General features: G+C 45.9%; 1 protein-coding gene across 4 annotated transcripts in view; it reads left to right on the top strand.

Moving 5' to 3' along the window:
* The window catches only part of LOC142288327 (uncharacterized), a 936,281-nt gene that overhangs the window by 157,753 nt on the left and 753,715 nt on the right, over positions 1–24,813 (top strand). For 3 of the 4 annotated variants that reach the window (XM_075333506.1, XM_075333503.1, XM_075333508.1), the window contains 2 exons: positions 4,488–4,544; positions 4,844–4,904. In XM_075333506.1, the coding sequence (XP_075189621.1) occupies positions 4,488–4,544; positions 4,844–4,904 (118 nt within the window). The remainder of the gene's footprint in view (positions 1–4,487; positions 4,545–4,843; positions 4,905–24,813) is intronic. The other variant, XM_075333504.1, reaches the window with a different exon arrangement.

Here is a 24,813-nt window from a genome sequence, read left to right as displayed (position 1 = left end):
TGATGCATTGCAGGCGGAGCGCGATGAGTTTGAGCAAGAAACAGTAGTGGGTGTGGGTGATGATAACACACAGCCCAGCCTCGTCTCATCACAACGTGCAGTGGAGGACTATGACGAGGAGGAGGATGAAGACATGGAGCAACTCTCTGGCCAAATTGAGGATATGACATGCAGTCATATCCTCGGTTCAGCGTGGCTGGCCAGAGGACAGGGTAGATGATGAGGAGGAGGAGGAGGAGGACAGCATGTTCAGTCATCGTGTTGGTCAGGATACTGAAGTGATGGCTGTTAAGAGTCTGGCACACATGGCTGACTTTATGGTAAGCTGCCTGTCTCGTGACCCTCGCGTTAAGAACATCTTGGCCGACAATCATTACTGGTTGGTAACACTGTTAGACCCACGCTAAAAGGAGAACTTTATGTCTCTTATTCCCGAGGCGGAGAGGTCAGGCAAAATGCAGCAGTTCCAGAAGGCCATAGTCACGGAAGTAGGCAAAGCATTCCCCTCACAAAACGCTAGCGGCATAGGTCAGGAATCAGTGGACAACCAAGGCGTACAGCCGAGAGGGGCACAAGTCCAATCCGCCAGAGGTAGGGGAACAGTCTTTAAGATGTGGGACAGTTTTCTCAGCCCCTCACATACCACAGCCCCTGAGGTGAGGGGTAGTGCCACAAGAAATCCTAAGTTTGCCCAGATGCTCAAGGAGTACCTTGCAGATCAAACAACTGTACTCCGACATTCCTCTGTGCCTTACAATTAATGTGTATCCAAGCTGGACACGTGGCATGAATTGGCTCTCTACGCCTTGGAAGTCCTGGCCTGCCCTGCCGCTAGCGTTTTGTCAGAGCGTGTTTTTAGTGCCGCAGGTGGAATCATTACAGATAAATGCACCCGCCTGTCGACTGTAAATGCTGACAGGCTGACTCTGATCAAGATGAACAAGGGTTGGATTTGGCCAGACTTCACCACACACACCAACAGCAAATTACAGCGGAATTTAAAGTTTGTAACGGGAATTTGCCATGTACCTCCACTCACCCATGGTAACACACTTCTGGACTTTGGCTACTCGCTGGACTGCTCCTCCTTCTCCTCATGCGCCATCATGGTGACCGTTACAATAGTTAAGCCGTTGTTTCAGGTATACCCCCAGTGGTAAATTTTTTCGCCCATTCTTTCTGAATGGGCATTACAACAACAGGAGACCCACTCCTTTGCAATGGGAACAATGTTTTGAGGCCCTCATGCACATCTCTATCCAGGGACAATGTGGAGCCTCCCAATTTTTGGCTGCCCTGCCTAAGGGCTATACTACAATAGACCCACTTCCTTACAATGGGCACTTCATGTTTACAGGCCATCATGCACGTCTCTATCCAGGGACAATATGGAGCCTGACGCTGCCACCGACTGCCACACACATGCTGTTTTTAAATGCAAGCACGGACGCAATAAGAACCTAACTGGTTTTTAGGAGCGACAATTACTGAGAAGTCTGACACTATCAGACACTGCTGACTGACGTGTATTATACACTAGACTTGTGCGTTATATAGTTTGTGCAAAACGCGCACCTGTAGCCTGCCACCGACTGCCACACACGTGCTGTTTTTAAATGCAAGCACGGACGCAATAAGAACCTAACTGGTTTTTAGGAGCGACAATTACTGAGAAGTCTGACACTATCAGACACTAGTGACTGACGTGTATTATACACTAGACTTGTGCGTTATATAATAGTTTGTGCAAAACGCGCACCTGTACGCTGCCACTGACTGCCACACACGTGCTGTTTTTAAATGCAAGCACGGGCGCAATAAGAACCTAACTGGTTTTTAGGAGCGACAATTACTGAGAAGTCTGACACTATCAGACACTGCTGACTGACGTGTATTATACACTAGACTTGTGCGTTATATAATAGTTTGTGCAAAACGCGCACCTGTACCCTGCCACCGACTGCCACACACGTGCTGTTTTTAAATGCAAGCACGGACGCAATAAGAACCTAACTGGTTTTTAGGAGCGACAATTACTGAGAAGTCTGACACTATCAGACACTGCTGACTGACGTGTATTATTATACACTAGACTTGTGCGTTATATAATAGTTTGTGCAAAACGCGCACCTGTACCCTGCCACCGACTGCCACACACGTGCTGTTTTTAAATGCAAGCACGGACGCAATAAGAACCTAACTGGTTTTTCGGAGCGACAATTACTGAGAAGTCTGACACTATCAGACACTGCTGACTGACGTGTATTATACACTAGACTTGTGCGTTATATAATAGTTTGTGCAAAACGCGCACCTGTACCCTGCCACCGACTGCCACACACGTGCTGTTTTTAAATGCAAGCACGGACGCAATAAGAACCTAACTGGTTTTTAGGAGCGACAATTACTGAGAAGTCTGACACTATCAGACACTGCTGACTGACGTGTATTATACACTAGACTTGTGCGTTATATAATAGTTTGTGCAAAACGCGCACCTGTACGCTGCCACTGACTGCCACACACGTGCTGTTTTTAAATGCAAGCACGGACGCAATAAGAACCTAACTGGTTTTTAGGAGCGACAATTACTGAGAAGTCTGACACTATCAGACACTGCTGACTGACGTGTATTATACACTAGACTTGTGCGTTATATAATAGTTTGTGCAAAACGCGCACCTGTACCCTGCCACCGACTGCCACACACGTGCTGTTTTTAAATGCAAGCACGGACGCAATAAGAACCTAACTGGTTTTTAGGAGCGACAATTACTGAGAAGTCTGACACTATCAGACACTGCTGACTGACGTGTATTATTATACACTAGACTTGTGCGTTATATAATAGTTTGTGCAAAACGCGCACCTGTACCCTGCCACCGACTGCCACACACGTGCTGTTTTTAAATGCAAGCACGGACGCAATAAGAACCTAACTGGTTTTTCGGAGCGACAATTACTGAGAAGTCTGACACTATCAGACACTGCTGACTGACGTGTATTATACACTAGACTTGTGCGTTATATAATAGTTTGTGCAAAACGCGCACCTGTACCCTGCCACCGACTGCCACACACGTGCTGTTTTTAAATGCAAGCACGGACGCAATAAGAACCTAACTGGTTTTTAGGAGCGACAATTACTGAGAAGTCTGACACTATCAGACACTGCTGACTGACGTGTATTATACACTAGACTTGTGCGTTATATAATAGTTTGTGCAAAACGCGCACCTGTACGCTGCCACCGACAGACACACACGTGCTGTTTTTAAATGCAAGCACGGACGCAATAAGAACCTAACTGGTTTTTAGGAGCGACAATTACTGAGAAGTCTGACACTATCAGACACTGCTGACTGACGTGTATTATACACTAGACTTGTGCGTTATATAATAGTTTGTGCAAAACGCGCACCTGTACGCTGCCACTGACTGCCACACACGTGCTGTTTTTAAATGCAAGCACGGACGCAATAAGAACCTAACTGGTTTTTAGGAGCGACAATTACTGAGAAGTCTGACACTATCAGACACTGCTGACTGACGTGTATTATACACTAGACTTGTGCGTTATATAATAGTTTGTGCAAAACGCGCACCTGTACCCTGCCACCGACTGCCACACACGTGCTGTTTTTAAATGCAAGCACGGACGCAATAAGAACCTAACTGGTTTTTAGGAGCGACAATTACTGAGAAGTCTGACACTATCTGGACTGTTTTACACTGTGTACACCAGCCCCAGATATGATGAAGGCTGGTATACGGTCACCACTACCCTGCCTGCCTGCCTGCCTGTATACTGCTACAATAGTCCTGACAAGGACTCTTCTGGTCACTAGCCTGTATTCCGACCTGGCTATACCCTGCCTGTATATAGCAACAATAGTCCTGAGAAGGACTCTGCTACTGTACTCCGACCTGGCTATACCCTGCCTGCCTGTATACAACTAGAATAGTCCTGAGAAGGACTTCTGGTCACACTGTTTGCAGCCCTGCTCCGGAACTAACTATAAAGGGCCGCAAAGCTTTCCCTGAATCAGCGACACTCTCCCTGCACTGACTGTCTGGATTGCTGTGAGCAGAGCACAGCGCGCCGGCCGATATAAAGGCTCGGTCACGCTGTGCAGGCCGGCCAATCACTGCAATTCCACAACTAACAGGGCTGTGGCATTGCAGTGGTGTGCCAGCCAATCCCTGCATGAGGGCTGGCTCTCAAAAGAGCGCCAACATGCAGAAATGAAGACCACGAGTACAGCACGAGTATCGCGAGATTACTCGGTCCCCGCCGAGCAGCCCGAGTACAGCGATACTCGTGCGAGTACCGAGTAGTTACAAGCATGCTCGCTCATCACTAGTAATATGTTTTTAATTTTTTTTCTTTTAAATAATATTATAATTTTAAAATGTATACTCTACAGTCTCAATGAAATGCAAACCTTTGTATTAATGACTAATGTAACAACTTTTCTCCTCCACAGAAAATGATTCTGAGCTTGGCCATTGCTGCTTTCTTTGACAGCATCGCTTACGTTATGGTAAGATTTCAGTCACTTACTCTTGTTTTACATGAGGGTTTATATAGTGAATTCATTAGCAAATCACCGCCATTAGTTCTGTATTACAAATCAATTTTCAGTGGCCATTAAACCTGACAAAATAGACACCGTACAGCAGTAGTCGTCTTCTCTCAGCGTCCCGGTAATTCATCATTGAGTACAGTTTTATTGTCTTCCGACTGTCTTATGTTGCAGAGCCAAGGATAGCGTGAGAGAAGGAATGTTTAGTATCTTCCTATGGTTTTTTTAAGGAATATTGTTTATATTCTTTTTTTCAGAGTGAAGTCTTACCAGACGGCGTCCTTTGTAATTTTCAAGCTTGGTGGTTAACATATTTTGGTAAGCTCTTTATTTACTTATTTATTATTTTAGAACAGAGTTTGAAAATAAAATTGTTAGGAAAATATAAAACAATATAAAACATTTAATTTTGTCTGTAATAGAGAAATGTATTTTAAGTGATCACCTTAAAGGGGACATCTTTAACTAACGTAGCCCCTCCTATAATATAAAAGCACCTTATGCTCCCCTCTGGACACAGCACTGTTCCAGCGATGCTCATACTGGCCACTATGTCAAATGGAAGATGTGATTGCAGTAGCCCTACAGTTTACACTTATTTATTATGCATTGCTTAATAATGCGCCATCATATTCTGCAGCGATTTAAAGACATCATCACTGTCCCCATTGGGACTCACAATCTAAATTCCCTATCAGTATGTCTTTGGAGTGTGGGAGAAAACCGGAGAAAACCCACATAAACATGGGGAGAACATACAAACTCCTTGCAGATGTTATCCTTGGAACCCAGGACCCCAGTACTGCAAAGCAACAGTGCTAACCAGTGAGCCACTGGAGTCTATGTAATCAGTTTATTGTTTATCACCACTTCCAAATAGAGATTGTCAAAAGTGGAGAACCCTGCTAAATACTGTCTTGGTTAGGTTACTGCTTGGCATTGTTTCCGGTTCTAATTTCATCCTTACTATTGGTCAGATAGGGTCACATCATCCCACTGCGACACTATGGGGTACTTTGCATGCTGCGACATCGCAGGCCGATGCTGCGATGCCGAGCGCGATAGTACCCGCCCCCGTCGCAGCAGCGATTTCCTTGTGATAGCTGCCGTTGCGAACATTATCGCTACGGCAGCTTCACATGGACTCACCTGTCCTGCGACCATAGCTCTGGCCGCCGACCCGCCTCCTTGTTAAGGGGGCGGGTCGTGCGGCATCATAACGACGTCACACGCCAGGCGGCCAATCGGAGCGGAGGGGCGGAGATGAGTGGGATGTAAACATCCCGCCCATCTCCTTCCTTCCGCATATCCTACGGAAGCCGCAGTGACGCTGGTAGGGGATGTTCCTCGCTCCTGCGGCTTCACACACAGCGATGTGTGCTGCCGCAGGAGTGAGGAACAACATCGGACTGTCGCGTCAGCGTAATCATGGATTACGCCGACGCTGCAGCGATGATACGATTACGACGCTTTTGCGCTCGTTAATCGTATCATCGAGCCTTTACACACTACGATGTCGCCTGCGATGCCGGAAGTGCGTCATTTTCAATTTGACCCCACCGACATCGCACCTGCGATGTCGTAGTGTGCAAAGCCCGCCTATCAGTCTTCATGACTATCAGTAATCATGCTTAGCTCGAAACGGCCGTAGTCCTGGAGGAGCCTGCACCCGGCCTCAGCATTGTTTTTTATGCACACTTTTTTAGGCCTCTGTCACACGCACGTGAAAAAAACGAACCGTTTTTCACGTACGTGTTAAAAGGGTGGTTTGCTCCCTGTGTGCCGTGCTTGTGGCACGTATGTGTTCTCCGTGTGTTATACGTAATAACACACGGAGAACGGAAAGCCCCGCCTTACCTGCTTCTTTTGGAGCTGTCTGCGGTGCTGAATGACAGTGTCCGACACAGGCCACGCCCCGCTGACGCTGCTTCCGGCCCCCAGTGAAGAAGAAGCGTTGTTCAAATTCACTGGGGGACAGATGCAGGTGACAGCCGCGGCAGCGACTGCAGGGCTCGTGGAGGTTAGTATTTGTTTTTTTTATTTTTAACCTAACACGTGTGTTTCTCCGGCGCGTGTCACACAGGACCGCATCCACACTACATCCGTGTGGTACGGGTGCGGGCCGTGTGACACCCGTGCTGCCGGAGAAAAATGGACATGTCAGCGTATTTAACACGTGGACACACGTAAGTACGGAACGGACACACGTTCCGTTCCTAAATACTTATGTGTGTCCAAAACATTAGGATTACCTAGGCCCACGTGTGTACGCGTCTCCGGTACGTGTAAAAAATGGCAAACACGTACCAGAGGCACTGATGTGTGACGGAGGCCTTAAATAAATTGAAGTTTTATGGACTTTGGAGTTGAGCCGCTCTTTCTATCTTTGTTGTGGATTTCCTTGGACTTGCTTTGGAGCGTGCACCTCCTTATATCCTTACGGCAAAAAAAGGGCTGGAGCTGCAATCTGATCGCCACCGGATTATAAAGGTAAACCCTAGGAGTGTGTACCGCCCCCGTGTCAGCAGCCAGAACTGCTCGGATCTGGATCCGCAGTGGCTCGAGGGGTCTACGGACCCGGGAGGGAATGTGCGGCCACTCGAAATAAAAAGGGGGTTTTTACAGGGGGTTATGTGGTTAACGTTCGTGACACCACCCATGGTGTGTGGTAAGGTGGAGTACCACCGCTGTCATTGGGAGCCCCCCGGTGGTGATGAGATGGCAGCCTGGTGTTTAACCCCTCTGTGGGAAAGGGGAAATGCCCTGGGGCTCGGTGACGCTGACAAAGGGATACCGTTGGGGAGGTAGGGGTCACTGCGTACTCACTCAGTCCAATGAAGCTGACACCGACAACTTGTAAACCAAAGTTCTGAGCACCACTGCAGCAGGGAGGGAGCACGCCTGGATCCCGTGTCCATTGGTGTTGCTTGTTAGCCTGTGGCCTTTTCCTTGGCATCTTTCTACTGATTGGCCTCCGTAGTGAAGAACTAGTCGGGTCCCGCTCACCCGTATGGCTAACGGAGTGAGCTTGCTCTCAGGGTTCAAGCTTGGGATTTTCTGCACTATGTATTCGGAAAGTCCTATAACCCCCTCATTGCGCTAGTACCCCGATTTTTGAGCAGGTGGAGAACGAATCTTGAAGGCTCCGTCCTCGTCGGGTGAATTACCAGGACGCTTGAAGCTACTTCCCGGCCTAGGGTCCACGTACCCCGCCGTGCCCTGGCCACTGCCCGGAGATGGCACAAGGCCGCCGGCTGCCCTCCTTGGCAGTTCCGTGCCCCTTGTCATGATCCCTTGCCACCGGGGTTCCAGCTCCTACCAGGCCGAGACCAACGTCTGCCACCTAGTAGTAACAAGGAGCCCAGCTCCTGACCTCCTCCAACTGGCTTGTGTCCTCTCCTCTCGAGAGTCACTCCACAACTGACTGCTCCGGACACTCCTGACCCTCCCCTTAACCAACCCCCCAAGTGGGCGGCCCTATTCCCTTCAGGCTACCCATTGGTGTGTCTGGTGGGTGTGGTGCAGAGTGTTCCTAGGGTTTTGATTAGCTCTTTCTTAGCAACACCAAAGGCCAGGGACCCGTAACCAAGGAGGAGATGGATATCATGTAAAAGGGCAGATTGCACAATACCCTGTGACGACCTGATAGGCTAGGGCGTCACAATTGCAAGATCGTTTTCTTTATTTTGTCTCTTGACCCTATCAGTCTGCTGTGGCTCTGATAAACATCCCTGGTACTTACATTCACGCTGCAGCTAGTCACCTATTCTGAATGGCACCGGACTTTCCTATCAATGTCTATTCTTTCTGACTTGGATGCTGTGTCCATGCTTCCAGCCTTTCATCACTTGTCATACATGGTGAGACCATGAGCGTTGAGAACGTATTTGTGCTAGAAAATCTTTCTATAAACAGCCACTGTCTGGTATTAATAGGCTTCCAGTAACCGTTGCACCTGCAGATATAGACGTAGTGCTTACTCACATGGCTCTGCTTGTTTTCTCCGGAGCAGTGTGTTGCAATGGTTCAGCGAAAACTAACAAGAGACATTGCTTATTATTAGCTGATGCCACGTTGCATATCATCTCTGGCTATAGAGCATTATAGTAAACACCATGTGTATGTGGATGTGAGACGCAGAACATATTGAAATGGTATTCTACTGTTTACCCTAATAATACTTTACATTATAAGCATATCACCTGCTTTTTTATTCATTTTTTTAATTTGTTTTGGAATTGCAGATCTGCTTTGAATCTTCGATATACATCAAATTCTGAATATCTGCCACAGATTTACAGTCCAAAGCTTGTATCATGACCCTGTTCACATGTAGTGGACTGTTTTAGTGCAGATTTTCTAATAGGCAGAATCCCCTTCATGTGGTAGACTTGTAATGGAACACATGCCGTTATTGGTAATCTAATATATAAAGCTGAATGTGTGTGTGTGTATGTATGTGTGTGTATGTCCGGGATTGGCATCTGCACCGTCGCAGCTACAGCCACAAAATTTTGCACACTCACACTTCTGGACCCCGAGAGCGTCATAGGCTATGTTTTGAGGGGAAATTTTAACCCCGCGCTTTACAGTTATTTGCCAAAAAACCTGCCTCCATTACAGCGAATGGAGCTGGGAGCCACAGTGCAGCCAGAACTTCAGAAGAATGCGCAGCCACGCCCTTATATGGAATGTTGGCGTGTCACAATGCAGCCAGGGAAAGAGACAGACACAGACAGGGAAAGAGGCAGACACAGACAGGGAAAGAAACAGACATAGACAGGGTAAGAGGCAGACACAAAGAGACAGACACAGACAATGAGACAGACTGACAGGGAAAGAGACAGACGGGGAAAGAGAGGGAAAGAGAGAGACAGGTTAAGAGACAGACACAGACAGGTAAAGAGACAGACACAGACAAAGAGACAGAAACAGGCACAGGGAAACAGACAGACAGGGAAAGAAAGGGAAAGAGACAGGGAAACAGACAGACAGGGAAAGAGAGGGAAAGAGAAAGACAGGGTAAGAGACAGACAAAGACACAAAGAGACAAAGAGACAGACACAGGAAAAGAGACAGAGGAAAAGAGACAGACAGGGAAAGAGAGGGAAAGAGAGGGAAAGAGACAGACAGGGAAAGTGACAGAGATAGATAGACAGACAAGGAAAGAGATAGATAGACAGGCAAAGAGATTGAGAAAGACGGAGAAAGAGACAGTCAGATACAGACAGGGAAAGAGACAGACAGACAAAGAGAGAGATAGAGAGAGAGAGAGAGACAAAGAGTTATATACAGAGGGGGAGACAGACAGAGAATGGGAAAGAAACAGAGAGACAGTTACTATCCAGGGCGTTAATACATTCTATTTATAAATTCTATCCCGTGAATGAATACATTCTATTTTGTTAACAACAGTTATTAACCCGGGCGTGTGTATGTACCGTATGTGTGTGTGTGTGTGTATGTAGGTATGTCTGGGATTGGCATCTGCACTGTCACAGCTGCAGCCACAAAATTTTGCACACTCACATGTCTGGACCCCGAGAGCGTCATAGGCTATGTTGTGAGGCGAAATTTTAACCCCGCACGTTCCAATTTACCAATCAATTTTGCCCCTATCTACATAATGGGGAAAAAGTGAAACAAAAAGTGTTGGGGGCAAATTGACAGCTGCCAGATGTGAACAAGGGGGACCATTTTTGTTAATACATTCTATTTTGTTAACAGCAGTTATTAACCCGGGCGAAGCCGGGTAGTACAGCTAGTATAAAATATGTTAGCACATTTCCGTGGATGATTTATATAATAGGAAATGTGCAATATATCTGTCAGAATTTATTTTTTCTAAACTATTGTGACAGTTCACTCACTATATGTGATGAGGTCACTCACTTTGCTTGGTCTATAAGCTAGCGATAAAAATTGTTCCTATCTAAGTCCAGATGGGTTATTAAACGCTTCAGAAACTGGCACAGGTTAAAGAAAACTGGAGCCTTCCTTCGGCTTTCCAGCAACATAAATGCACGGTATACAGTCCGTTTACCTGATGGGTACGCCCGCACACGTTAGGATACACTCCTCAACAGTAGTATCAAAGTGGAGGAACCTCAGGCTCCATTCATTGACCCCAGTCAGTACACACAACCGATTGCGATTGCCTTCAGGAGGTTTTGCCGCCTTCACACACACTGGCTCCTGTCAGGGCCAACATTCTGAAACTGGCCAATGCACCCCGCCTCTGACAGACGCTCCTTCTGACTGACAGGCCAAATAAACAGTCTTATTAAGAAATATGAGACACACCAATGGGTGGAAGTATGTGGATTGCCAGACTCATCCATCTGTCCAGCTGTCTGTAAACCTGGCCCTTGAACTCCTTAACAGAAATCGTGACACTACAGGTACCAGAATAGATATTCCAGGTTTACATCCCATAGGACAACAACCTCTGGGGTACATACCAGCCATTTACAATGTAGCTGGTTACCATCTTACATATCCTCTCCTCCTCCCCTTCCACCTAAAGCCCTATCTAGTATGCTACAGGGGCTACTGTCTGGGTCCCTTAGCATTGAGGTGACAAAAGATTTACCACTTTTAGTTGCTCTGCCTCCTCTTTTAACAAATCTATTTTGGCCTCTTCTTCCAGGGTAACTTTGGCTGCCTTTCTGTCGGCGCATTTTCCTATTACCATTCTTGGCTAGAGACCTGTCACTCCCTGCATCCTTTCTTTCCAATTCAGGGAAGCTGGCCCCTTCCACTGTTGAGCCTACTGTTTTTGACATCCGATGCAACACGTTTACCAGCTAGACCACACTCTTCCATCTCTAGGATCCCCGCCTGAAAGTGGTCGCTACCTCATACCAACTTAACAAACTTGTTCCGTAATCCTCCATCCTTTCAGATTTAACTGCCTCAGTTCTTCAAGGCATCCTGGGCAATATTCTACGACAACCCGTACATAGTCAACACAATCCTCATTTCCACAATGACAAACAAAACCATATCCACTTCACAGGGTATCCTGGTGTCATTATCTCTTTCAATTCTCACTCTTACAACTGCCTATTTATCCACAATCTCCTGAATGATTCTTCCATTTCTTTTAATAACTTTCCTAACAAGATTTCTGGGTACCTGGAAGTTCACTCTTCCACAAATTCCGAAAAACTTTGAGCTCTCTTGACTGTTTCTGGACTCTCTCCATAAATTCGAAAAATTCCACAGTCTTTTTCCAATTTGATAGCTTTAACACCCGGAACCTTCTTGGCTTGCTGAATATTATTTCTCAATATTCATATTACAAAACTAATTAACAGTTTCCACAGTACAACCACTACCTAAAATGCTGCTGTCAGCTGCTTTATATGCTCTAAGCGTCTGGCAGCTTTTTCCTTCTTTAAAGTGATCATCCGTTTCGTACGAACACATCGTAGGTGCATGTCACTTAGAATAGCCATCCGCTTCTTTGTGGCTTCACTTGCAGACCATACCACCAACTGACTAGCCCCTGGGGCAAAGTACACTCTGCAGGCTCTTACAGCCTTCTTCAATTTTTCAAGCACTGTCTTAGTGGCACAGACTTCTCGCAAGTCTTCGGGTACATCCAGCATGCACTTAAAGACCGGACGGATTCCTTTACCTTCATGGCCATTAGACCGTTCCGTAGGTCTTTCATACACATTTTATTCTTCTTTTCTTACCAAAGGCTCCATCTCTTTAGTTGCACTCTCCTCAGGTGTAGCCGCAGCCTCAGAACCTTTGTGTTTCTTGTCACCTTTAATCTCAGGTTTCACACTCTTGTGAGCCAAGTCAATCTCCCTGTCTTCAGCCTTATGGGCACCCCAGTTTAGAGAGAGTACTTCCATGGCCTCTCCAGGGTACTCTTATGTACCAGTCCGCCAAGTTCCTTGGTGCCCCAGGTGTCTCCATTGACACTCCATGTCTGCACTGGGCCCGTTACCACCAGTAGCTCCCACTGCTGTTGCTGTTACCTCAGGCTGCCAGTCTCCTGCCGCTGCTACTGCTCACTCATGTCCGCACAGCCCACACAGCTCTGAACAGCTCCACACAGAACTTCGTGGACCACTTAATCCACAGCAAACCACCTGGATCTTTGTAGACCCACTGATCCACAGTAAACCGCCGCTTTAATTCTCACTCGTGCTTCCTGGACCATTGCCTGCAGTCTACCACCATATGTGACAGTTCACTCACTATATGTGATGGGGTTACTAACTTTGCTTGGTCCACAAAGTAGCGATAGGAACACTTTCAATTTAAAATTCCAGATGGTTTATTAAACACTTCATAAACCGGCGCAGGTTAAAGAAAACAGGAGCCTGCCTTCGGCTTTACTGGAACTTAAGTACATGGTATACAGTCCATTTGTCTCATAGGTGTGCCCGCACACGTTTGGATACACTCTTCAATAATAGTATTCCAGTGGAGCAACCTCAGGCTCCACTCACTGACCCCAGTAAATACACACAACCATCTTTTGCTGATATTACCTTCAGGAAGTTTAGCCGCCTTCATACATACACACACACACACACACACACACACACACACACACACACACACACACACACACACACTCCTGGCAGTGCCAACATTTTGACACTGGACAGTGCACCACAGGCTTTTTATGACTGACTGGCCAAACAATCTCATTAAGACATATGAGACATACCCATGGGTGGAGGTATGTGGTTAGCTGGATCCACCCATCTCTCCAGCTATCCGTAACCTGGCCCATGAACTCCTTAACAAAGCTTGCAGCACTACAGATACCAAAATAGCAAAACCCCAAAAAAAGAAGAAAAAAACGAACAAAAGGTCACAAAATAACAATATCTTTATTAGTTATTAATTAAAAGAGCATGTATAAAGTTATTTTTAAAATACACAACCATTGGCTGGAAAAAAAAAGGCGTCACAAAAGTGGAATTAACTCGCAAAACTGCACAATGTACAGAAAAAAATATAGGGATCTAAATAGGGATTAAAGTGCAAAATTAGTACATAATAGAACAAAACGTGTCACGTGCTAGGAAGGAGTAACCTTACATGCAGTAGTAGTAATATCACAAAAAATATAATACCTTAGCACGATTACAATATGCACCAAATATTAATATCAATAATATTTGGTTATAAGTGAATGTATACTAACCACATATGGTTGCAGGTATATAGTATAATCAGAAACCGCTCCACTATTCAATTGATATATAATGGTCATATAAAGCCAAAAACAAGGCAAAAATACAAGTGAATCAAAGAAGTTTACTAGGGTATAGCAGGAGCTCAGATCCAGGTATGTGACGCCCACCCCAACGTGCACACGTTTCGGTGCCGTCTTCTTCAGGTAGACATTCCATGATTACATTCAAGATGAAAACCACCTCTTGAATACATACCGGCCATTTACAATGTAGCCAGTCGCTATCTTACACTATGGAACACAGACTTATTAAAAGGGTTGTTCAGTATAAATTCACAAGTCTGCAGTCACTCTATGTGACTGCAGACTTGTGAATGCTCACATCGCACACACTGTGAGGTCACGTGGCCGCAATATGCATATTCTCAGCCAAATTCTGAGTATATAGGTGCCGCCTCGCTCAATACAGTACACTTGAATTGGGTGAAGCTACGCTCATTTAGTTGGAGTCTGGCATGAAGTATGCATATCTTATACTTGCAGCCATGTAACCGCTGTTTCTGGCTCTGACACCGGAGAATCCTCACAGCCCATAGTGCATAACCCGACTAGTGGGTGTTGCCTTGCTCAATACAAGATGAGTGTATGGAGTGGACACATGCAACAAAGAGGCGCAACCATTTAGTGGGCACAGCATTGCTCAATACACTTGTATTGAGTGAGGCCACGGTCACTAGTTGGGTTCTAGCCGGGAAATACATATCACACAATTGCAGTCACATGACCGCAGTTCCCACCTCAGAAACCAGTAAAACCTCGCAGTGCACAGTGTGTGCCCTGGGATGATTCTTAAGTCTGCAGCAACTTGAACGTCATCTCCATAGGAAACATTTAAAAAAAAATCTATGTTCAGATTTAGGAGGCTGTGCAGACGTCATGTGTATTGGATCTTTTGCTTGGTTTGACTCGTGCCTAACAGATTAAACGAGTTGGTGTAAAAGGTTTATTGATCCATTCCTATATGAGATGTTGTGTCCTAGTGGGCTTGAATTGAGAATAGGATATGAGAATTGTTCTTGTTTCCTTGATATGATTGTATAGTGATCAGATATATAATACGGATCGATGTATATCTGCTATGTGAATGTTACTTGTAATTTTATGAGCCTAATAATCTGTATATAATTCCTGGCTTTATATATGAGGTAAATAAGAGTTGTAGAAGAGAAGGGACAATGACAACTTGTTATTGCCTAGTTGGTTAACATAGTTCAGCGACTGATAGAGCCAGCGTCACTGAGCGGGGGTGTACTGTGTACTCCTTACATGGTAAGAAAAGTAGTAATGGATCACTTGCACATAAGTAATGAAGAGGGGATCAGAATTTAGGTGAGTTAAGCCAGCTTTACACCTTACAATTAGGTGTGCGATCTCGTATGCGATGTGACACGCCCAGGTCGCATATGCGATTGAATGAGATTGCACGTAGGTCGTTCATTTGCTGTCACACGTGCGTTAGTAGTCTATGTTAAATTGATCAATTTTGTGTGCGATCCTTTAGATCATGTGTTCCGTGACGTATGCATTGGGCACCCTTTTTTTTTTTTTTTATTTATTGACTTGCCAAGCGTGTGTAATGTGTAGGGATGCGTTTTTACTATGTCATCTGCCATTCAGCTCTGCTACATGCCCGCTGACAGCAGCCACAGACAGCCATGTAGCAGAGCTGAATGGCAGATGACAGCAGACACAGACAGAGCCGCACTGTCAGAATGAACTCGGGTGAACTTCACCCGACTTCATTGTCATGCTGTGGCTCTGTCTGTGTCGCGCCCTGATTAGCGGTCACCTGTGAAGGACTCACCAGTGACCGCTAAACTCCTGAGTAAGTGAATTGAGCAGCCCTCTCTCATACTCACCGATCCCCGATCCCCGGCGCTGCACGGCATTCACACTGATCCGGCGGCTTTTACTGTTTTGAAAAAGCCGGCCGCCCATTAAACAATCTCGTATTCCCTGCTTTCCCCGCCCACCGGCGCCTATGATTGGTTGCAGTGAGACACGCCCCCACGCTGAGTGACAGGTGTCACACTGCACCCAATCACAGCAGCCGGTGGGCGTGTCTATACTGTGCAGTGAAATAAATAATTAAATAATTAAAAAAAACGGCGTGCGGTCCCCCCCAATTTTAAAACCAGCCAGATAAAGCCATACGGCTGAAGGCTGGTATTCTCAGAATGGGGAGCTCCACGTTATGGGGAGCCCCCCAGCCTAACAATATCAGTCAGCAGCCGCCCAGAATTGCCGCATACATTAGATGCGACAGTTCTGGGACTGTACCCGGCTCTTCCTGATTTGCCCTGGTGCGTTGGCAAATCGGGGTAATAAGGAGTTATTGGCAGCCCATAGCTGCCAATAAGTCCTAGATTAATCATGTCAGGCGTCTATGAGACACTGAGGTTACCCGCTGTCACTGGATCCAGCGGTGGATGCAGCGGTGGCCGCGGGTAACCTCAGTGACAGCTCAGCTGATCGCGCGGCTGTCTTCATTTGCTGTGTGGAGGTGACCGGAGCGGCTGTGTCTGCTGCAGCTCCGGTCACCTCCATGCAGCAGCGCTGGATGCGACGCTGGACCATCCTGGAGTACGCCGGACATGGAGGGCTTTTTGGGGCTGATAAAAGTGGTTAACCAGGGTATATGTTTGTGTTTTTTATTTCTAATAAAGGATTTTTCCGGGTGTATGTGTTTATTTACTGTAATTTACAGATTAATCATGGAAGGTGTCTCATAGACGCCTGACATGATTAATCTAGGACTTATTGGCAGCTATGGGCTGCCAATAACTCCTTATTACCCCGATTTGCCAACGCACCAGGGCAAATCGGGAAGAGCCGGGTACAGTCCCAGAACTGTCGCATCTAATGTATGCGGCAATTCTGGGCGGCTGCTGACTGATATTGTTAGGCTGGGGGGCTCCCCATAACGTGGAGTTCCCCATCCTGAGAATACCAGCCTTCAGCCGTATGGCATTATCTGGCTGGTTTTAAAATTGGGGGGACCGCACGCCGTTTTTTTTAATTATTTAATTATTTATTTCACTGCACAGTATAGACCCGCCCACCGGCTGCTGTGATTGGGTGCAGTGTGACACCTGTCACTCAGCGTGGGGGCGTGTCTCACTGTAACCAATCATAGGCGCCGGTGGGCCGGGAAAGCAGGGAATACGAGATTGTTTAATGGGCGGCCGGCTTTTTCAAAACAGTAAAAGCCGCCGGAGCAGTGTGAATGCCGTGCAGAGCCGGGCCGGGGATCATGATCGGTGAGTATGAGAGAGGGGGTAAGAGGGATAGACTGACATGGACAGAGAGAGAGGGACAGAGATAGTGACGGACTGACAGAGATTAGTGAATGACAGAGATTGTGAGGCGCTTCAGAACGCAGCTTTTCAGCTGCGCTCTGAAGCAGACGTTTTTTAAGCTGCGGTGCAGAGCACACACCTGCGCACATAGCCTCAGACATCAAAATCGTATGAGGGATGTCACACGTTTCAATTGACTAGGTTCATACAACAAAACGTCCAATGTATGAGGAATAAACGACGTGTATGCGATCACCGTATTTTCGTTCAATCTTGAGTGCACGTAGGTGTCACACGCAAATACGTCACGAATGATGCCGGATGTGTGTCACTTACAACTTGACCCCGACGATGGATTGAAAGATTTATTGAAGCGTGTAAAGCAGGCATAATATATATTAAATTGCACAATTATGTCACGAGAGCTGTCATCAGAAAGAATTGAATTGACAACTTTTATACTTTTATGTAATGTTTTTATATGGATTATAAGCTGCTCATGTGCTGTAAAAGGTATGCCTTCTTGCAGCTGATTGGCTCTCATAAATTGGAAAATGTATTCGCTAAGTACCTCCATTTTTATAAGTCTATTCTATATAGCTGTAATGCAGTTCATATTTGATATATTCAATGTTTCATATATCTTAGCGCTTAAATGTGTGCACACATGTATTTATTTTATTTTACTCACTCATATAGTACTATTAATTCCACAGTGCTTTACAGACGTGATCACCGCATAACAGTTTTGTTGTGTTTCTGGTGCATTTTTCATGGCAGATTTGTCACAAACCCTCAAGGGAATCCTGATGCCAGCAAAGTGATTAAAGCGGGCTTTACACGCTGTGTCATCGCTAGCGATGGCGAGCGTGATAGCACCCACCCCTATCGTTATGCCGATATGTGAAGATCGCTGCCGTAGCGAACATTATCGCTACGGCAGCGTCACACGTACTTACCTGCTCAGCGACGTCGCTGTGACTGGCGAACTGCCTCCTTTCTAAGGGGGCGGTTCGCTCAGCATCACAGCGACGTCACTAAGCGGCCGCCCAATCAAAGTGGAGGGGCGGAGATGAGCGGGACGAACATCCCGCCCACCTGCTTCCTTCCTTATTGCTGGCGTGTGGCAGGTAAGGAGAGGTTCCTCGCTCCTGCGGCGTCACACGTAGCGATGTGTGCTGCCGCAGGGACGAGGATCAACTTCGCCCAAGCGACAGCAGCGATAATTGGGAGAGGACCCCTATGTCTACGAGGAGCGATTTTGGACGTTTTTGCAACGATCCAAAATCGCTCCTAGGAGTCACACACAGCGAGATCGTTACAGCGGCCGGATGTGCGTCACAAAATCTGTGACCCCAACGAGATCGCTGTAGCGATCTCGTAGCATGTAAAGCCACCCTAAGGCTGGGTACACATATCCGGCTTTTCGCCGGTTTGGCGCATGCGGCACACGCCATTACAGTATGATACAGTACAGTGGCAGCGCCGCAACTTCTGGGTCCCTTGCTCCGGTCACATGACAGCATGTCACCGGCGCTTGCTACGCTGCCAGTGTACTGTATACACTGTACTGGTGTGCGCCGCTTCCGTCAAACCGGCAAAAAGCCGGATATGTGTACTCGGCCTAAGAATACTGAAGTCTCATGCACACATTGTGTATGCTCTCCTTTGAGATTTGGTGCAGATTTAAATCTGCAGCATAACAATTCTTTTAGCTTTTTTGCTGCAGATTTTATTCATACTAATATATGAGAAAAATCTGCACCAAAATAATGCCACTGCATTTTCCTGCCAAGAGATGCAGACATTTCTGCACCAAACACTTTACTGTTAACATACCTTTATTCATGCACTTTGGAGTTCACCTCTAATCTCTTTGAAAGTTCTTCTGGGCTCTGTGGTTACCATTCGTATTAGCTGTTTCTTCAAATTGTCTTCAATTTTCCTCTAGTAACCACGTAAAGGGAGGTTGGCTCCAGTTCCATAGAATGTAAACTTCTGAATAATATGTGCCCTCAAGTAACAGGAACATCAAGTTATTTGGAGATGGTCTTATAGCCTTTACCTTTAAATTAATATTTCAATAATTTTTTTTCTAATCTCCCAAGACAACCCTCTCCTCAGCTTTCTTTGGTTCAATTTTAGTGTGGTACACACAATGATACCAAACAGTACAGCGACTACTTTTCACCCTTGAAATAGGCAGACTAAAAGATTGAAAGTACACCTGTCCTTCTAATTAGAAGACATATAGTTTCACATGCCCTTATGGTCAAATTATTTTCAATCTTCTCTGTGTACCATCATTTTTTGTCAAGACCATTGACATTAGTTTTTTGTTTTTTATTAAATATTTCTGTTGACCCACAATTGAGAGCAATATCTGATTTTCATTAGTAAATTTAAATTGTAAATTACTTTTGTTAATTTCAACTTATTTCAGTGACTATTGTTGGGTTTTCTTACTTTAACAAGAGGGTAACAACAATTTTGTCCACATCTGTATGTGCACGTCAGCTTCTCTGCAGCTTCCAGGTTGTCAGTTAATTTCCAATAGACAGATATTTAATGTACGGTTGAGGCCACACGAGCATATGGCATCCGATGTGAGTACATCGGATGCGACTTTCGGCTCCCGCTGTGCTGCCAGCGTGAGCCGAGTATCGTGCTACTGTGATCTGATCCTGTGATCGGATCACAGCTGCAGAGGAGAAGGCGGGCGATGTGGAGGAGAGGGATGGCTTAATCTCACTACCTCCACCATTGCCAGCTGATGCAATTATCGCACTGCACTCTATTGTCATCCAAGTGCGATGTTTCTCTCGCAACCATAGACTTGTATATGTGCGAGTGCAAACGGATCGGATTCCACCCACAGCATGCTGTGACTGTTTTCTCGGTCCGATTAGGGCAACTTAGAGTAACATGGGTCTGGGTGGAATGTGATTTTTATTGCATTCCAGTCGGACCATTTTAATTGCTGTGTGTCCTAGCCCTAAGAGTTCCACTTTGCAATTTAAATATTAGTCTTAGAAAAATATTTATTTTTATAGGGAAATTTAAGGTTAAGAATAGTAACTCGCATCCTCTATATAGTTTTTAACTGACATTTTAATTTTTAAATTTTCTCTTAGCTGGGAGAGCTGAGTGGCCTTTGATCAGGGGCGCAACGACCGTGGTCACAGAGGTCGCCACCGCGACGGGGCCCGGCAGAGAAACAAATGGCTCCTCGCAGTGAGAGAGGAGCTGCATTTTTTCTTTACTTTCACAGTAGCGTAGCTACCAGAGGGAAGAGAGTGCTGTCGCCCTATGCTCAGAGGGGACCCACTTGGCGCTACACTACAATTAACTATATCAGTGTGTGCAGTGCGCTGATATAGCTAACCTCTGCGGTAGTGCTGGGAGACATAATCTCCCTGCATTGCTGCTGATAACAGCGACGAGCACATATGTAGTACATCAGAGTCCCAGTGTGGGGATGTCAACGCAAAGAGGCGGGACTCTGCTGTCTTGTGTGTACGATGACAGCGCTGTGATCTGCCTGCGCTCCTGCCATGAGGACCCTGGAGTAGGTGAGTATGATGTTTTATGTTTTTTAATGCAAATTGGGGGACATATAGCAGGATAGGGCCCAGGCTGGGAGACCTATATATACCAGGATAGGGCCCAGGCTGGGAAACATATAAACTGTATATACCAGGATGGGGCCCAGGCTGGAGGACATATATATACCAGGATGGGAACATATATACCAGGATGGGGGACATTACTACGTAATAAAGGGTTAACAACACACATGTCTTTATAGGATTTAGAAAGCTAAAAGGCCTCATACATCTCACATCAACATTGCAGGGGGGGGTGGGAATGGGGGGGCATATCCAAATCTTGCCCTAAGGTCCACTGAACTATAGTTATGCCACTGGTGTGGGGGGCACTTATACAGTGTGAGGGGCCTTTATACAGTGTGGGAGCTAATGGGGAGCCTTTATATAGTATAGGAGCTAATGTGGCGGGCTGTCATATACTGTGGGGACTACTTTGGGTATTTTCATACATTGTGGGGGCTACTATTGAAGCCATTATACAATGTGGCAGCTGCTGTAGGAACAATTAATCAGTGTGTCGGCTACTGTGATGACCATTATACAGTGTGCAGACCATTGTTTTGGGGGAGCTGTGGGTCTATCATATTGTGTATAGGGAGGTGTACATGGGGAGACTTAGGAGACATTAGTAAGTGTTAAGAAGGCACTTAAGAATCATTACTGTTATATGGGCACTCAGGGTATTGTTACATAGTTACTTAAGGTACAGCAATCCCAAATACAATTATGTATAACAGCAATAAAATTCAATCCTTTAATAATATTGATTTAAAAAGAAGAATCCAAGTTCCTCTAGTTCCACAAATCAATTCAACAAGCCATCACCATGTGTAATTGGATTCTGAATACCCAATCTGTAGGTCATCGGACCATGTATGTTGGGATACACACAGTGGTGGCCACTAGATCAAAAAAACACAACAAAAAAACACAACAAACTTAAATGAAGTATTATTGCCAAGATCAAGGACAGTGGTCCAGAAAAATTAACTTAGCAGAAAAAATTAATATACCTAAAAAAATATGTCACAATTCCGTATATGCTGACAATGGTCAGACATCAAGATATATCAACATATATTAGGCATATATAAAAAGGAATGGTCTCACCACATCCTTTCACAAGAGGGCAAGCAGTCTCCATACGTCCAAACGTCCATACGAACAAAAATTTGAGGAAGATTAAAAAGTCATCTTTATTCCTTAATAGTTAAAAAACATGATGAGTATAAAAACTCCTATGATTTATGCTTTTCCGACGCTCAGTCCTTAGCAATAATCAGTTAATCTAAAGGGCACAAAGGCGGCATTATGCCAATTAATGGGCACAGTGGTGGCATTACTATGTGGGGCAGTAAGAGGAGCACAGTTTTTGTACCGCACAGCATGTGCAGTAATACGAACACATATGGCAGCAGTGGCTCAGTATTATTGGGGTATTAGGAGGATGAGGCGTTTTTGCTGGTTGGGAATAGATGGGACAGTGTTGGAAATGTGAAAAGTCAAATATGTCTTTTTTTTTGTAATCTTTTTAAACGAATCATAGCTCGAGAAGTTGTCATGTTGGTCTGGGCCAGATGGAAAAGACAGGAAATGTGAACAACTCCATCAAAAAGAACGGCAGCTATAAGTCACCATCTATAATTGTACTTTAATCTCTTGTATGTGCTGAGGACTGGATACCAGGATGGGAGACATATGTACCAGGACCGGGGATATTACTTCATAATGAAGGGGGGAGGCAATTCATATGTTTTTATATGATTTAGAACGGTACAGGTGCTCAGATGTATGAGCACCTATACATAAACACATACATCTGGCCAATGTCCAGAGGGGGGCCCAGGTCCAAATTTCGCACCGAGGCCCATCGCACTCTGGTTACGCCACTGCCTTAGGCCTAAAACACACATCCGTGAAAAGCACGCATGTGTAATATGGGCCGTTTTTCAGGTCTGTGATCCATTTTTATGTCCGTATTCATTGTCCGTGTGGCATTCGTGTGAACGGCGTATGCTAACCGCGTGTGCGTGTGTAATGCCCGTGTGTGCGTGAGATTCGTAACTGACATGTGAGTGTGATGTGCTTGTGAAATGTTGCGTGTGTTAAGCTAAATGTCGTTGATGCATACCCGCTGACAGCAGACAGAGTCGCGCGCTGAGAATGAACTCGGGTGAACTTCACCCGACTTCATTGTCATACCGCGGTTCTGTCTGGGTGTCGCGTACTGATTAGCGGTCACCCGTGAAGGATTCACCGGTGACCGCTAATCCCCTGAGTGACTGAATTGAGCTGCCATCACTCAGGCTACCCGCGGCTAGCTGGATCCTCCACCCGAGACCGCAACTCACCTGTGACTTCATCGCTGTCACTCAGGCAACTCGCTGTCACAGTTGGAGGATCCAGCGGTGGCCGCGAGTAACCTCAGTGACAGCTCAGCTGATCGCGATATTCACCTCAGTTGCTGCGTGGAGCTGACAGGAGGAGCGGTGTTCTTCTGCAGCTCCTGTCACCTTCATGTAGCAGAGCTGGGAGCGACGCTGGACCTCCCTGGATTACGCTGGATATGGATGGGTTTTTGGGGCTTAATAAATTGGTGAACGAGGGTATTTGTTATTGTTTATTATTGTAAATAAAGGATTTTTCGTTGTGTGCATTTATTTACTGTAACTTACAGATTAATCATGGAAGGTATCTCGGGGAGACGCCTGCAATGGTTAATCTTGGACTTAGTGGTAGCTATGGGCTGCCATTAACTCTTTATTACCCCAATTGCCAACGCACCAGGGCAATTCAGGAAAAGCCGGGTACAGTCCCAGAACTGCCGCATCTAATGGATGCGGCAATTCTGGGCGGCTGCTAGCTGATATTGTTAGGCTGGGGGGCTCCCCATAACGTGGAGCTCCCCATCCTGAAAATACCAGCCTTCAGCCGTGTGACTTTACCCTGGCTGGAATCAAAATGGGGGGGACCGCACGACGTTTTTTTTTTAATTATTTTTTTTTTTTTACTGCACAGTATAGACCCGCACACCGGCGGCTGTGATTGGTTGCAGTGCGACAGCTGTCACTCAGCGTGAGGGCGTGTCTCACTGGAACCAATCATAGGCACCGGTGGGCGGGGAAAGCAGTGAATATGAGATTGATTAATGAGCGGCCGGCTTTTTCAAAATAGTAAAAGCCGCCGGAGTTTATTTAACAGCTGTGCAGCGCCGCGAACGGTGATCGGGGAACGGTGAGTATGAGAGAGGGGGGAGACTGACCGACATGGACAGAGAGAGAGAGGGACAGGCAAGACAGAGAGACCAGCCGACGGGCTGAGGGAAATTGACCGACCTAAACAGAAAAAGAAAGAATGACCGACATCGCTAGAAAAAAGCACCAAACGGACACGGACCATAGGGAGATGCATACGTGTTTACTAACGTGTGCGCACATACCTATAGACTTTCATTGGGTCCGTGTGTGCGTGCTCCATGCAGAAAACGGACATGCTTCCGTGCAACATGGAAACACATACGGATCACGGACACACGGACCGTATGGAATAACGCACGTGTGACCTCAAACATAGATTAACATTGGTGCATGTTTGTCCGTGTCTCCGGTATATACGGAAACGGAACAAACACGCACGTATTGAACGGATGTGTTTTACAGGCCTTAGATTGTGCTCCACCAAATGTATCTGATTTGTGAGCTGACCACTGGAGACTCTTTAAAACATATGTGAAAGGCGAACATTAAAATTCCGCTTACTCTTAAGCAGGTGCAAATGACAAAGCAATGGAAGATTTATATTGCTGCATGCAACTGAAAATGAATTTGAGGTGAAAGAAAAACAAATGTTAACTGGAATCCTTGCTTGTACATCACACTCACCCAGAATGCACAACACGTTCATCATCTTTTGTGCAGCAATACGTCTGGCATGCAAAGTAGAAGACTGGATGCATTAGGCTTTTTTGTTTGCAGTACGTTCAGTCCTTTTCTCCAGCAGCTGATTGTAGCCATAACCAGATAGATATGTGGTAATACAGGAGGGCTTGATGGTGCAGGGACAGCTTTTGTAGATATTTTTTGGCTCTGTGA

The sequence above is a fragment of the Anomaloglossus baeobatrachus genome, chromosome 2 (assembly GCF_048569485.1).
Source record: "Anomaloglossus baeobatrachus isolate aAnoBae1 chromosome 2, aAnoBae1.hap1, whole genome shotgun sequence".
Taxonomy (NCBI): domain Eukaryota; kingdom Metazoa; phylum Chordata; class Amphibia; order Anura; family Aromobatidae; genus Anomaloglossus; species Anomaloglossus baeobatrachus.
This window is presented reverse-complemented; position numbering and strand designations above follow the sequence as displayed.